The sequence below is a fragment of the Artemia franciscana genome, chromosome 4, assembly GCF_032884065.1.
Source record: "Artemia franciscana chromosome 4, ASM3288406v1, whole genome shotgun sequence".
Classification (NCBI taxonomy): Eukaryota; Metazoa; Arthropoda; class Branchiopoda; order Anostraca; family Artemiidae; genus Artemia; species Artemia franciscana.
The window spans coordinates 42,582,018-42,598,351 of record NC_088866.1 but is presented as its reverse complement, the minus strand read 5'-3'; the positions used below and the strand labels follow the sequence as shown (position 1 = coordinate 42,598,351).

Below are 16,334 nucleotides of genomic sequence, written 5' to 3'. Positions count from 1 at the left end.
AGGAAAGGCATATTTGAATGCACTTTATAGATGGGTTGCAAATTGACTCGAGGGATCTTCGATTGAGAATCTGGACTCTCGCTTTGCTTATAGGACTATGAAAGTAGAGCAAATTTTACAATTCAAATTGTAGAAAAAATCCCTGTAATCTGGTAGTGCTACAGAAATTGAATTTTCGCACAACATTTCAATTTTTTGAAAATGTGGTAATTTTTATCGATTTTTATCTGGAATTTCAGGATATATATTTGGAATATTGGCCATTTTATAATCGTGCCTGATCTTTTCCCCTCCCCTTTCTTCCTAGCCAATATTCTGATTTGCTTTTTGATTTGATAACAGGTTTATTCAAGAAAATACACAGCAATATACATAAAGAAAACACTAGAAAAGCGATACAACAAAACAATTAATCCTCCGTAAGCTTTCACTTGTTTGGAGTAACCCCTTAAGCATAGGAATACAATTTTAAAAAAAATAAGAAGAAAGAAAAGGAAAAAGGAAAAGAAAAAAAAATATAAATCTACATTTGCCCTACTTCTGGTGCAACAACCCTTCCAAAAAACAACACACTAAAAAAAAAACCTGTTTCTGGCTAACAAAAATTAGACAATTTATTTCCATTAAATGTTTTTGTTTGTTTTTTTGGTGGGAACTTGAGAGCGAGAGAAATTCAATTTAACGTCTATTCAAAAATCACTCAACTGGAGACAAACTGTTTTAAGATCTCTTCGGAAATCACACATTTGCCAACTTTTTCAAAAATTTGGGCAAACTATTCCAAAGCCCAATGTGACGTATTGAAAATATAGATCCAGTTCTAACGACTTGAGATTTCCTCACTTTATTTGCATATCGTGTAAGATAATTGTGTGTTTCATCACCAGAAGTAAATAAATTTAGTGAACACTTGGGAACTAATTTGGAATAATGCTTATACATGAATCATGTATGATAAAATTTTCCTAGGCCTGATTGGGAAATAATATTTAACTGTACATATAGAGAGCTAACTGAAGTTTCTTCGCCATTTCCGATCATCACTTGGAGTGCCGTGTTCTGCATCACGCATAGTTGCTTCAAGTGGACTGAAAACGTACATATACTAACACAATAAACCAAACACGGATGGACTAAAGAGAAATAAATCAATCTCGTCACATAATTCGGAAATATATTCTTTAACTTTCTCATCATTCCAACATTTCTTGCAATTTTACTACTAATGAAAGATATATGATTTTTTAAAGTAAAGCCCTCATCAACAACAACACTAAGGCATCTGATTATATTGGTGTGTTTGATTACCTAATTATCCATTTGTATATCTGTGATTCAACGGTAATAATTAGAAGATCTACCATACATAAGCAACCCTGATTTATTATGATGTTAACAAAAGTTTTTTTACCTTCATGAACTTATCTATGCATAGTATACCCATTTTCATTATTTCTATTAAATGAGCCGAAGTCTTTGCTGCCACAGTAAAATGGGTATCATCAGCAAAACTGGGAAGGATAATCTTAGAATTAGTATATATACTTTGTGAATTATTAATTAAACTCATTACAGAAAAGCTCAAGTTATTACTATATACTGGGAATAAAAGGGGGCCTAAAACAAAACCCTGTGGCACACCAAATTCAACTACTCTTTCACTCGTCTTAGCACCAGAGATTTCTGCATACTGTATCCTACCACTCAAAAAGGATTCAAGTAGCTTCAGTGCCTTTTCTCTTATTCCACAATTTTCTAGCTTCCATAATAAAATTACATGGTCAACAGTGTCGAATGCTGTACAATATCTAAGAAAATAGACCCCAAGACCACATTCAATACCACATATATTCTTAAAGGTTATTATGGAAGATAACTTCAAATATAAAATCCAAAATATTAAAAGAATAAAGAAACTAGCTACACAATTTCTTTAAAAAAAAGTTCATCCTGTATAGTAACATAATATGTATGCATATTGTGAGCTTTAGAATTGTTTCTGCAATATGACAATTCAAATTCCTTAACTTTCGACTCGAATAGTTGTCAATCTTGCAATCCAAACGAAGAACTGATTTCTAGATTGTGAGTCGAAATAGAAATCCACAATCGCACTCTGAATAAAATCAAATTTGACGATCGGATTTTCAGATTGAAAATCTAAACTGTCAATCGGAAAGGCCTTAGCTTATTTTGAAAAGAAAAAAGAAACAACTTCTTCACTGTTTTCCTAATTAGTTTATTTTTAGTGATGTACAAGGAAGTTTGGTTCAGAATTGCTCTCACTCATTCTTGTGATTTTTGGGTCATGACAACAAATGCCTTGCGTCAAGAATCAGGTTGGATAGGCCGAGGATTGACAGAATACGAAATTACAACTGATCCCCTTATTGTTCTTCGCTGTGATTCAAGGGTTTTTCGGTGAGAAATCATTTTTGAGTTCAATTTTATATTCTTTTCAGCTTGTAAATTATTTTGAGTAAACAATTGTAATATTATATTTTGTATAAATAATAATTTTATAGACTATAATAATAATGTAGATTATATGTATTATAGCAATAATGCAATTATAATATTGTAATTATCACATTAGCTGAATAGTTATTATGATTATTCGTCCTCATAAATACTCTCGTTATTGTCTTTACGCTTTATATGCTAATTGTTTCACATTTCTTTGAGATTACAGTTAAATATAATCAGTCAACTGTTTCTACCACCTTACCATGGTAAATAGTCAGGCCAATGTGTAAAACAGGTAAGCCTGGTTATAGTAGGGGATTTGTACGCTCTGAATCTCCAAAGAGGGTTCTTCAAATTTAAATAGCTGTAAATATGTCATCTGGATTCATCTTTGGCAAAGTTTTAGTGATAATGAAAATGGCTACCAAACGTTTTAACCTAGTTTTGTGTATGCAACGTATTAATTTGGTTATTATCTCTAAACCTAGCGTACAGAATTAGTTTACAGTCAAAGATAGACGTGTCCTAATCTTGAAATGGCGGACTCGGGATTTTTCCGTTTGCTTTAGTTTCTGGGATCCATTGGGGTAAATACAGATTTTGCTGGTTTCATACAGGCATAAGCCAGCAGGGACATGCTAGAATTACAATACCTAGTGTCTACTTCAAGGAGGAAACGAAGTATTTTCTGGTGGTTCCGTTTTTGCCGATTAATGTGCTCTATGATATCATGTATTATGTACTTTATGTATATATTTATGCGTACTGGAATCGTTTGTGTCAATTTTTAGGTTGTGAAAGACAAAAAGACCTAAATAAAACTGTTGACAAAATTCTGTATCTTCGACTATTTCTCTAGTTTCATAAGAAGTTATTATTTTATGATTTTATGGACAACTTGAAAAATATGTATACTGAGTTTTGACACAGGACTAAAGATGGCACCATCCTGTCCTTCTTCCTGATAAAATGAACCTTCCTATGTTTAAAGAGGTCTAATATAAACTATAAAAATTTTAGCAGATCAATGTTCTATTACATTTACGACGAACAAACTGTGTTGTGAAAAGCAAATTTGGTTGAAATTCTACTGAACTATAAAGAACATTTATGTTTGCACAGCAAATGCAATTATTATGCATTGTTTATTATTCAGTGTATTGACCAAAATATTTTACCGAAATATTTGCCTTAGAATCTTTTGTCATAAAATACTAGTGTGTATCTGCGTAGCTTCTATTTTAGAAAATTATTCGTTTTATAAGTTACCATAATATTTACTTGTTGCTATAGGACAGATTTTAAAGGCCGGAATGTACATTGTGTGGTTAGCATACCTATTTTGGGACCTAGAATTACCGAAAATACAGATGATGCAAAGCCGGGAAATTCTTCTTTCAGCTGGTAATAAAAAATTGGAAACAACTGAATCGTTTTATCTGGAAAAGCTATTGTCCAGGGCAATTTGCGCTTCTTTTTATTATTATTTTTTTTATTTTACTATTTTAGTCAAGTATTATTCGTGGTATATGAAGGCTTGGCGTTTCTATGACAATACAAAATCTCGCTTTGCCCACATTGAAAGATCGACCTTGATATATTTTGCATTAGGCTTTAAGAATCTTGCCTTAAAAAGTAAGGCAAACTAAGAGTTAAACTGCACTAAGAGTTAAAGAAAAAAAAATTAAAATACTAGTCCTCATACGCTAGAAACGTAGTGCTGTTCGAGGAGTCTATTTTCATACACTACTTATATGCTTGTGCAATGCCATATTTGCGAAAGCTTATGCCTTTAAACGCTTGTTTAAACTGGGAAACGTATCTTGGGAATGTAATTCAACAATATTTCTACTTTAGGTGTCCGCCGTTATTATCTATTCTTCTTCATCTGCTTCGAGTTTGGTTAGCGTCCTCTCGCAGCTTTCTTCAGCGTCATCAATTAGAAAGACCCCTCCTTGAAAAAGTTGGTAATTTGACAAGTGAAAACGAAAGAGACGATCTTCGCAACGCATATATTGCAGCACACGAAAGTGCTGTGGTTCAGATTCTTCTTGAAGCTTGTCTTCCTCGGGAATCTGATAAAGAGGTATTATTTAAGATTTTGTTGTTAGATGGTTGATTATAGGCTCGTCTATTTCTATAATCGCCCTTGTCTCTGAATTTTTATTCACTGTCTCTCATCAACTCTTGTCATCTATATGGCGTTGATGATGCAAACGAGTTTTTATTTGAATTCCTCTCTCTCTTTCTCTTTATCCCACCTTTGTTTCTCTCTATCTCTCTTCTCTCACCCTTTCTCTGTCTCTTGTTTGCTCTTTATATTCCCTTCAAGGATCGAAGGGCCTACATGAATGGAAAGCGGAACTTAAAAGGCGAATTGTAATGGGATTTTTTTTTCAAGCCAAGTAACTTTTTTTATTGGCTTGGAAACCGTTTGGCTCTTGTGTCTAAACTTGCCAAAAGCATTGATCAATGACAAAAATAAGAATCTGCTTTTTGCCTAAAATGTTCAGCTAATTTTATGCAGACAAGCTTTCATTCTGTCGAGCCATGTTTATGCTTTTGACTGAAAACCTTCATCCTAGCAGAAAAGCAGGCAGGCATCAGTTTCAATTTTTTGCTGATTAATAGTCCTTGATAAGCTTATCAAAGCGTATGACATCAGTCTTCGGCGCAAAAAATTGTTCATATGATACACCATTTTAAAAATTCCGAGGTTTTGAGAACTTCTTTATTCTGGTACACGTAAAAAAAAATCTTGTTCAAATTTTAAGACAAGGGAGGGACTTTTTAGGTAACAATTGTTTGTTATACATTGATCATCTTTGTGATTAAAGGTTGCCAACTTTTGTTAGTTGGTGTATCTATTATTCGTTTCCGATTTATTTTAGAATACAAAAATTTCGGTTTTATGTCCAATACGAACAGGAACTTTTAAGTGAAAATAGGTTGTTAGAGTACGGTCATCTTCTTGGTTAACGGGTTAGAAAATTACGCAAATTAGTTTATTTACCCCAAGAGTTGGGAAAACATAACTAATAGACAATTTAAGGAGTTTTAATTAAAAATATGTTTTAGGACCGTGGTTATCTTCAGGTATGAGGAGTTAGGCACTTACACTGACTGGTATACCTTCCTTTTATTTTTAGCAGCGTCTATTTATAGAGGTAGGTCATAAAAATCTACGAATAGCTTTTTAGTACCAAATAGTTTTGCTAACATTATATTGCAAGTTTTGAGCTTCTTCGCGCGATATGCCATTAAAAGGCTTCGGGGGGGGGGGGGGGTTAACGATTACAGTTTTCTTGTTCGCATTGAAAAAAAGAATTTAGGTTTAAAATTTGAGGCAATTTGAAGGATCGATAGTCAAATTTGGTTGTGACACTGTGGTCTTAATCGTAAGGGATTTTCGACTTGTCCTTATTCATTACCTAGTATCGATCCCTGACAAGTATTTTAGGCTAGAATAAATATTTGGTCTATATTTCCTCTGTTATTGATATATTTAAGGGTATACAAATCTATCACATTAACGTAGTCTTTCAATTATTGCAGTAAAGAGTAGCTGCAGCAGTGTCTGGAAAGCTAGGATTGGATACAAAGTACTAATTTTAAGTTCTATAAGATGATATTACAAGTGTTGATTCATAACAGTGCTGACGATAAAAAAAGATAACTTTCAATCGGCTTCGAAGTTGATATGCACTTTTTTCCGTTTTTAAGTTCTTTCTTATACCTTGGTCATCTTTGACAATTAGGAGTTGAAATTTTTTTGGTAGATGGAGTAGGAACTATTGTCTTCCGAAACTTTTGAAGATACAAAAAATTTGGTTTTGTTCCCGCTACGGAGAGGGTGTGCATATAAGAATAGGTTATTGGGCGATGAGGCGTGTAAGAAGTGACCGGGCTCGATAGTAAATGAAACTCTATAAAACGTAATTTTGATACTAACAGATACATCAAAACAATCAGATTTTTATGCTGATTTCAAATATATAGGTTTCAGTGAGTTTAACCTATCAAAGGTTGCGAGCCTGCAAAATTTGCATGATTTTTGAAAAAATGGCGAAACACTTTCAAAGATTGGGAAGCAACTAGGCCCCCTCCCACGCCACTTTTTTTTCAAAAACTTCTTATTAAAATTTTGAGATACCTATTTTGTTCAGTATAGTTGAAAGGCCTAATAATTATGTTTTTGAAGATAAGATGACCCCCACAGCCCCTGCAGAATGGTTTAAGTTCAAATTTTGCCCAATGTTTACGTACAGTATTTGTTATTGGTAAGTATGCATGCATTTTTTGGGTAGGGAGGGGAGGAAAAATTTTGGGTGGGGAGGGGAGGAAGAATTTTGGCTGGGGGTATTTTGCACCGGGAGAATTTTCTACAGAGACGGAAGTTTCCAGGAGGCGAACTTTTCGGGGGAATATTAATACTTTGCCAAATTCTCCAGGATTCCTATACGAAATTTCCTTGTGAATCTTACTTTGTCTTAACCGACTCATTTTTATGCGTGGAGATGTTAAGGGTAATTGTCTGGGGTAAATTTTCACCAGGCTTGACACTTCTCGAAAGTATTACCGTTGAAGATTTTTCCATGGAGATGGACCCAGATATCCTGGCATTATTTAAAAAACGATACGAAATTAAATAAATAAAGCGAGTTTTTTCAACTGAAAGTAAGGAGCAATATTAAAATGTAAAACTAACAGAAATTATGACGTATATGAGGGGGTTGCCCCCTCCTCAACACTTCGCTCTTTTTAACTATTTTCAAAGTACTGGAAAACTTTAGCGTGAATGGCAAGGTGTTGAGGAGGGGACAATGCCCTTCATATACATAATAATTTCTGTTCGTTTTAGGTTTTAATGTTACTCCTTATTTTCAGCTGAAGGATCTTGCTTTTTTTTAAATCTAGTACAGACACTAAGGAAACATGAATATTTCTGCAAGTGACTGCATACTTGTACTCCAGATCTGCCGTGTGTAGTTGTGTTTTATCTCTGAGCCATTTTGACGTTGAAACATTTTTCAGACAGATTCAAACCTGAGCGAATTGCAAGAAGTCCGAAGTATTATATGCTCGTTTCTTCATCAAATGTTTATTGCTGATCCAGGACTGTGTAAACTTGTTCACTTTCAGGTAAAGTTTTTTTTGTCTTTTATTATAACTACTAAATCCCATAATAATATTGTAAAGATTGAACTCCCTCGCTTTGGCTTTTATTCGTAAAAGACATATCTAAAAATTGTATATGCACGTAGATTTTCCCCCGAGTGTGGGGGGGGGGGCTATTTTTATTTATTCATGGGCTGGGTCTTCAAATTAATCTTGAGATAGGGGATATATATTTATCTGAACTTCTTTTAACTACGAGAAAAGAGGAAGCGCTTACATTTTATATCTTAATTCCATTTACTTACCTACTAATGTCTTTACCTAAGTATGTGGAACCATCTTCTTGATCAATGAAGCAATGAACCAATCCATTCGTGAAATGGCACTGAAATTTGAAAATGCGTAACTTGCTTGAAATTCAAAAAAAACAGAATGTATTGGCTATATAAATGATATAGTAAACAGAGTTTTGAGTCTTGATTGTAGAAAAATATGCATACAGAGCAAAAACGTTAGTGTTGAAGATTTTAATGTTTCAGGCCCAGTTGCAGTTTGGTATTTCAAAGAAAGAACATATGTGTTTTATTCATGTTTTCTGGAAATTTTCAAGGAATCCATAAAATCTAATTAAAATAAAAACAAACAAGGGAAAACTTATACATGTGAATGGACAATTTCGGTTTGGTTTAGACGAAGGTAACCTTTGATACACTGAGGAAATGTTCGAGACACCTCATTTGATCTCTCATGGTACGTGTTGAGCAGGCTCAGACCACTTCCAGCTGACATCGCTTACTGTCTCATTTCATTGTGTTTTTCTTACGAGTCGTCTAGGATAACCTAAGTTTCTACCTTATATTGATTTTTCTGCTCTTCCACTGCAGCCTTTGGTATATTCTTATTAAAATAGAAGAAAAGTTGATTTTTAAGACTATCGTTTCTAAGAACGTACATTCAATGGAAATTTTCTAAATTTAGCCTTTTACAGAGCTTCCATAATCTAAGGAAGAAATATTACAATTAAATGTTATAATTTTCTAAATATGTTTCTTATTTTAGGGCTATCCTTTGGATCTGATATCTGTTGCTGTAGAAGGTATACCCAGCATGCATATATGTCTTGACTTCATACCCGAGCTTTTGGCTCAGCCTAATCTGGAAAAACAAGTTTTTGGAATAAATCTGATGTCTCATCTATGTATTCAGTATGACTTGCCAAAATCATACAGTATTGCTCGCTTGTCAATTAATGTACTTGCAACGTTAATACCAAGTAAGTTGACTATGAATTCGGTTTTTTGCTTTCTTGTTTGGTCCCCGTTTGGCTAAGTGTTTTTCTTGGAAACACTTAGCAAAATACAAGACAAGCAAATATACGAAAGAAACCAGAATAATAAAAAACTTAAGCGAACGAGTATAATTTACATAATATGCGTGTGAAAAAAAAAATTAAAAACGGTGACATACTATATATGCTGCAGAACAATAACGTTTAAACAATCTTACAAGAATCATATTGTTATTATTATTATTAAAAAATATAGAAAAACCCGTGACAATTAAACACACAACAAAACAGAGCATAGGACAAAGAAAAGCACAACACATCACTACTTAAGATTGTGGGACCAATAATTTAAATTCCCATCTATTTTTCTATTATGTTTCGCCATCCGTCTATCAACGGCAACCTCTGGGTCAGCAACCTTCAATTTCGCATTAATGAGTGAATTTTCGCACGACGGAGGCAGATAAAGCAGATACTTGGCAAAGCGAAAAAACATGTATCGCATTTTATGCTTGCCGATTTTAGCTAGGAGTTTCCAGAAGGGTGCGGTGTAGAGAATATAGGGAAGGGCAACAGCAATATATAGACTAGCTAGAAGAGTTCGGTTGATTCGGGTCAGCGCGAATGGGCAGAGGAATCTGTTTTCAAGTTAAACAAGACAATCTCAGATTTGGAGGAGTTGAATTCTAGCCCAACATTCTGATATTCCACTTCAAGGATCCCAAAAATTTCGGTGATATGTTGAAGAGTTCGACTAAGATTTAGGATGTCATCAGCACAGCATATCAAGGAAAGGTTTACAGAGAACAAAAATCTGTGAATGTATAGATCTTGTGCTTCCAGCACATAGCTATTAAAAAGGTCGGGAGAGGCCACAGCTCCTTTACGGGCCCTTTTCTTGACTGGGATAAGTTGTCTACGTGGAATCGGGGGCATGTCTATATCTGGGGGTAGTTTCAGGTGGATAAGTAGTCTTGAATATAAATCCCGCAAATAACGAATAATGGCCAGAAAATATCCACGTTTACCAGCTTTCAGAAGCATCACTCCATGGATAAGAGAGTCGAATGCACGTCTGATATCATATCCCCCCAAAAGAGGCTTTCTCCAGAGGACTCTGCATCAGTCAGGGCATTTGCAATAGCGGTTAAAGCGTCGGCGCACCCGGTACCTCGCTTAAATCCGAACTGGTGTGAAGAGGTTGTAGCGAAGTTTTTCAAGTTCCCTAATAAATAGTAGCTCAAAGAGCTTGCAAAGGGATGTAGCTACAGTAATAGGGCGAAATGATGTACAGTGGACATCAGATTTTCCTTTTTTAGAGATAGGAGTCAGATCTCCGATGCAAAAAGAAGAAGGAACGATAGCCTGAGTGGAAATCATCTGCATAAGCAGAGAAAGATGACCCTTAAGAAGTTATCCTCCGTATTTCAAATAAATCGGACTAACTTGGTCAATACCAGATGGACGTTTCCATTTTAATTTTTGGATGGCATCCTCGACAGAACGGGTACTGACCACAAAACCTTCATCGGGCTGGGCATCCAGAAACTGATCCAAAGCTACTTCATGAGATTGCTCTATGATGGGATCAAGGGCAGAACCTTCAGATTCTTAATATGCATACCATTCAGCTTCTGGAATGTCAGCTGAGGACGGTGCCGAATACTATATTTCGATCTTATTTTGCACGGGCAGAATAGCTATTAATAAGATCTCTATGGTGCTGAGCAAGAATTTCGGAAAATTCCCGCTTCGTAGAGATTCGTGTGTCATTCAGATGCCCCGTAGTAGGACGCCCACACTCCTTCCATATACAAAACCAAAACTTTGCTTGCCCGCATGAAGTAAAAAGATCTGGATTTATGGACCATCCAGGAACAATTTCTTTGAAGACACGTTGCATGTGGACAGCTTGTTTTTCGGCAAAGCGGAGGACATGACATATTTCAGCACAATATATATCAAGACAAATCAGGGCCTCATTCTTGGGAAATTAGAGCGACTTTTGGAGGAGGTGAAATGGGACATTAATTTTACTTGGAATCAAGTCCAACGACTCGATGAATTGAATTTGGTCGATCTTTGACCAATCATGTCGATGTCGCCATACCGAGGAATCACATGCTAGTGGACTACTTTGAGAAACCGAAGATAGCACAACGATAGAGAAAGTTATGGTAAGTGGTTAGAAAGCAGATAATCAAATATTACATTAACTGTTTCGGTGGTTAGATTTGACGATACAGCAACGTGGTCAAGTTAGAGGTTCGCGAAGACGTGTGTATTTACTTAAAATCGGACATTTTATCTAATGCACGCAAAAAATCAGTAAATAAACCTTTAACTATAGTAGTATGTGGAGGCGCCTGAGAATCTGGTTAAGACAAATTACAATTAAAGTATTTGGCTATAACACAAAGTAAACCTAGACGCCAAATTTTTTCTACACGAGAACCTAACTTTTCGCACGATAAAGCAAATAATCGCTCTGACTGATCGTTGGAATAACCAGTGGGTAGATACACACTAATATAAACACAGGAGTTCACTCTCATCGCTAAGTAATGATCATTTAGTTCGAACAAGCTACAATGGAGACCCGATTTAATGAAAGTAACAAGTCCACCAGAGGGTCTGCCTCTGTTATTCAGCTTTCTAGCAGGCACGGAGTACGACGTCATGCCATCAAGTGCAAGTATGTTGATACTATGTTTAGTAACCAAATATTCCTGGAGGAAAATCACATTATAACTGGAGCTGAGGCTTTGCAACACAGAAAGATTATTTGTTTATATTTCATGATAGTAGAAACTAGTTTATGGGTTTAAGTCTTGTGGTTTTTTGGGCACAAATTCAAAAGGCAATTTTTTGACTTGGAGTATCAGGCGTCGATTTGTGGATCGATGGAGCCTCATTTAGAACACAGTGCACTGTTCTTAAAATTCACGGCGAGGTGACCAATCGCGTGATGATTGAAGCAGCGACGTGGGAGGAACACGAACCCTTCAACCAGAAGGTGTTCATATCCAACTTTCATAAATGCTTTTAAAAACAAATCAAGATCAGTTCGAGACGGAAAGTACACTTTAAATGTTCGGGACTTGTCACACTGTACTGTTTTAGTGCACTTGGGAATTAGCTGTTTCAGCGATAGTTCGTCTAAATCTTCTGGCACTCGCTTAATCGCCGCGACAAAAGCAAGCTCCTTGAGGGAAATTTTGAGCGATGGTTCGGCGCGCTTAACATTTTCAACTATCTGGCCCGTGGTTTTCTTGGACGGAACCACAAGTTTCCAGTACAAGTTAGAGTGGCGTAACTCGGCTATATCGGTCAGATTCGGGCACACCTTGTCGATGAATGTTTTTCGTTCATTTGGGCCTTTTAAGTCTTTTATGGGATTCTTAAGTATCACAGAATAAAGTGGTGAGGGAAGGGCGGATTGAGTAGGTTGGAACTTTTCAGGCAGGCTGGCTGGGAAGTGGCTAGCATACAACATAAATCCATCTAGTTTTCTCGAAAGTGGATTTATTTTCGAAACTACTGTGGCATGAACAGACTCGCCGATGGCAGGTACTTCACACGGACTGAAAATTACAAACTTCGGGATCAGAACATTATGCTTTGCCGCCGTGACTACCAACTTGCACATATAAGTAATATTGTCACCATCCTTGGCATACGAAACCATCCGGGTTTGGATATCCAGCTCACTATGAAGGGTCTTCTTAGCTTGTAAAACTGCATTGTTTTCGAAATAATCTATAGCACTCTTGACGATCAGATCAAGTTTTACCCTTTCTGTGAGTGATCTACTCAATAAGTTCAGAACGGGGTTGAATACCAGTTTTTCAGCCATCGTATTTCACTCGTAAGCAGCCACAATCCAAATGGTAATCCATAAATCAAAGTCCAGAGACGATCGTTCGATCGGTAATGTAATGGTGATGTCACACAGTAGCAATAATAATTTTATTTAGATCAAGACCTATAATCCTTTTCCAAAGATTGCGAAATCAAAGGGATTAAATTCGCTTGAAAAACTAATTGGTTTGATAATGAATATCCAATTTAGTGCAGATGTGTTCACCATGAACTCTTATCTTCTTTGGCTTCTCATCTTAGATGCCAATTTGACTAAAGATTGGAAACACTGTTAATGATTACCATCTAATGGACGTTTGTGTACTCGGGGCGTATTCTGGGGATGGGTGGTGTTACGTGGTTTGAATCCTCTCACCTCCCGAAAATTTTCTATGACTCGTAAATTAATCCAACGAAATATATATGCAAAAGAATGGAAGTATGATTGCAGCGGAAGCTAAATCCTACTAAAGAGTGAACCCCGGCCCCCAATAGCTGAAATTTCAAAAAAAAATTAATAAATTATAATAAAATATCTAGTACCAATTATGTTCCGTGTAACACTATTTTTTAAACAGGATTCGTCATTCACATTCAACCATACACTATTTTGTAATTACGAGAATAAAATTTTTAGACTTTTGAAAAAGAGCCAGAAAGGACGCCAAATTGAAATATATTATCGCTAAGTTTTTTTTTACTTATCCATAATTTTTTTTTTTTTCAGTTTTACAAGCAAATCAACGAAGGCAATTGATCGAACCAGCATTGCCGTCTCTAGTTCGGATCGGAAGCGTCTTTCCTCCATTACGGGAGGATATTGCTGGTATCTATGTTCAAATCGGCCAAATCACAATATCCGAATTAAGTATATCAAACTCCTTAAAATTTCATCCACAAAAACCATACACAGTGAAAAACATAGAGCCAAATGATAAGTCTGAAACAGCTGAACAGAAAATAAATATTAAACAAGATGTAATGGAGGTTGAAGGAGAAATCGATGAAGACGTCGCAGTAAAGAAATTAGATCCAGAAGTAGTTCCTGATTTGCGGAAAAAGCACAAAAAGATAGAAATGATTGTCCTGAATGATGAAAGTTCAATTGTCCCTCTTGAACAACTGACAGTTAATGAACTTTATAGTTTTCTAATAAAACAGAGGGAGTCATTTGCACTTTTTGCTGAAGAAGCCATCTTACAAGAATCTTCATAATTTTATTTATATTCTATGTTTTGTAAATACAGTTGAAATGTGAAGTTTTGCCTAGATGCTGATTTAAACTTCTGATAAAAGTCAATTTCGTGGCTTTTCCTCTGTTACTGCTGGAAAGTATTTTTGTAATCCATTTTCAAGAATTAATTAAGGTCTCTTATTTTTTTAACGCAACTAAACATTTATCCAGACAGTAGCTAACAAAATGGATTCACTTTCCCTCAAAATAGAGTCTGCTATAGTAAAGAGGCGTGTGTCAATGGGGGGGGGGGGCATCTACTCTGATTTAAACTCCTGATAAAAGTAAATTTCGTGGCTTTTCCTCTGTTACTGCTGGAAAGTATTTTTGTAATCCATTTTCAAGAATTAATTAAGGTCTCTTATTTTTTTAACGCAATTAAACATTTATCCAGACAGTAGCCAACAAAATGGTTTCACTTTCCCTCAAAATAGAGTCTGCTATAGTAAAGAGGCGTGTGTCAATGGGGGGGGGGCATCTACTCTTCTCCCGAGGCTTTTACCCGCCACTAGATTTCGAAAAATATCTTTTCCGGTATTTTAATTGAAAATGGCTCTACTTTGAAAATGTCGAATTTGGCATCTTTAGTTCCCTTTTTTAGAAGTCAAAACTGATTGAAGTTCAATAAAAAGCTTATCGTACCATTTTTTGTTACTTACGACCCCACTCCGTGATATCAGACCAAAACCTTGAAATGAGAATTTTTCGAAATTGTCGAGAAGTGCAGTAAATATAGTTCCGGGGTGGGTCGCATTCCCTCACCCAGGACAATGGCCCTAAATTCTGATTAGGTCAAAATTTTCAGGGATTGTTCCCTGGGCGACGAGGGACACATAATTTTTTGGGAGGGTACTAGAGGGCCTGGAAAATAGAGTAAAAGAGCCTTTTGAACCTGATAATTTTGAAGCTTACAACCATAAGTCGCTGGGTCAAGAAGAACTTAACGTGCGAAACAAATTATGTGGGGGCATAGTCCCTCAAATAATAGGGCATGAAAAACGGTGAAGATTTTATTTTTCTGAACATAAATCCCCCTCTAAAAAGGTCCGTTTTTTCTTCCAATGAGCTTGAAACTAGTATACCTAAGTCTGAAGAGCGTGGTAACCCTAATACACAAGAAAAAGGTGAAAAAGTTGACCCGACCCCCCAAAACTAGGATCAGAAAAAGCCCGGCAAAAGATAAGGGGAAATGTAAAAAATGTTTTCGGGACACAGTTATTTCATGAATAGGTTTTTCGTTTCTGATTAATTTGATCTTTGGAACAGTTAGCTTCCCTTTGTATCAACGACCTTGTCACATAAATACTTATATTTATCTATAATAGTCTAATTATTTATAATAGTCGGGTAATAGTCATAAGTATGAAGAAAAATTGTACTTCTATCAAATGTATCGAAAATAAATACAAGATAGACCAAACGCGAGTCTTTAACCCCTTTACCTTAAATGTGACGATTTATGATTGGAGACGAATATTATTCTGAAATGTATATCACAAACCAGTAACGAGCATTTAGTCTGAGGAGTTCAATCCCTCCCTCGAAAGGTGACTCTTTCGACTTTGGAGAACAGTTTTTATTAAAAAAAAAAGCTTTCACAAGCAATAAATGCCGAAGAACATGCTCAACCGAAATTACAAACAGATGCATTTTGTCCATTCAGATACGGGATCGTCACTCCCCTTAAGTACTCCTTTTTTAAGTCTTACTTCAATTTGAAAAGAGTTGCTTTCCCTGCCTGATCGGACGAAGGATCGAAACCTGAAATGTGACTAGGAGAAAAAGCGTTTGTCAAAATAGCTTCAGAGAATCATCCCTGACATTGATGATATAATGTCACTTCAGCTCAAACGTCGATCACCCTGGCTCAAGAACAAGCAAAAACCGTTCTTTATGACCCAAGTATAAAAAAAACACAGCTTTCCAAATACAACTCCATATTCACCGTTCTGAAATGAAGTCCACGCTTTCTGTTAAAACAACAGAGGTTAGGCCCTTGCCATTTTCTTGCATAAATTGAAATTTGCTGTATAAAGGGAAAAAGGTAAAACAATTGCGACATTACCATACCCGATAAAATCTAAGAGGTGACGTCGGGGGGATAAGCCACCAGCCGGCTTTTGTCTCTCTAATCATACAGATAGAAAATCCGTGTATGATCACAGTCGATACTAAGTGCGATTTTTTACTAGAAAGCTGGTGGTAGTGGAGGGGACGAAAACCCTTTTTGACCACTGATAATACAGATTGAAACCCTTACATGGTTTGGTTCAAGCAAGATGAAATAATTTCTTAGACCACACTGTGGTCATTTGATCCAAAATGGATCAAATCAAAAACCAAATTACATAACTTTGCCTTATATCC

At 35.9% G+C, this 16,334-nt stretch overlaps 1 protein-coding gene across 2 annotated transcripts in view; it reads left to right on the top strand.

Moving 5' to 3' along the window:
- Nucleotides 1–13,986, top strand: part of LOC136026451 (integrator complex subunit 2-like) — a 77,660-nt gene extending 63,674 nt beyond the window's left edge. For both annotated transcript variants that reach the window (XM_065703047.1, XM_065703048.1), the window contains 5 exons: nucleotides 2,250–2,421; nucleotides 4,324–4,552; nucleotides 7,501–7,608; nucleotides 8,644–8,857; nucleotides 13,461–13,986. In XM_065703047.1, coding sequence (XP_065559119.1) covers nucleotides 2,250–2,421; nucleotides 4,324–4,552; nucleotides 7,501–7,608; nucleotides 8,644–8,857; nucleotides 13,461–13,948 — 1,211 coding nt within the window. In that variant the 3' untranslated portion in view covers nucleotides 13,949–13,986. The remainder of the gene's footprint in view (nucleotides 1–2,249; nucleotides 2,422–4,323; nucleotides 4,553–7,500; nucleotides 7,609–8,643; nucleotides 8,858–13,460) is intronic.
- Nucleotides 13,987–16,334: the final 2,348 nt, after the last annotated feature.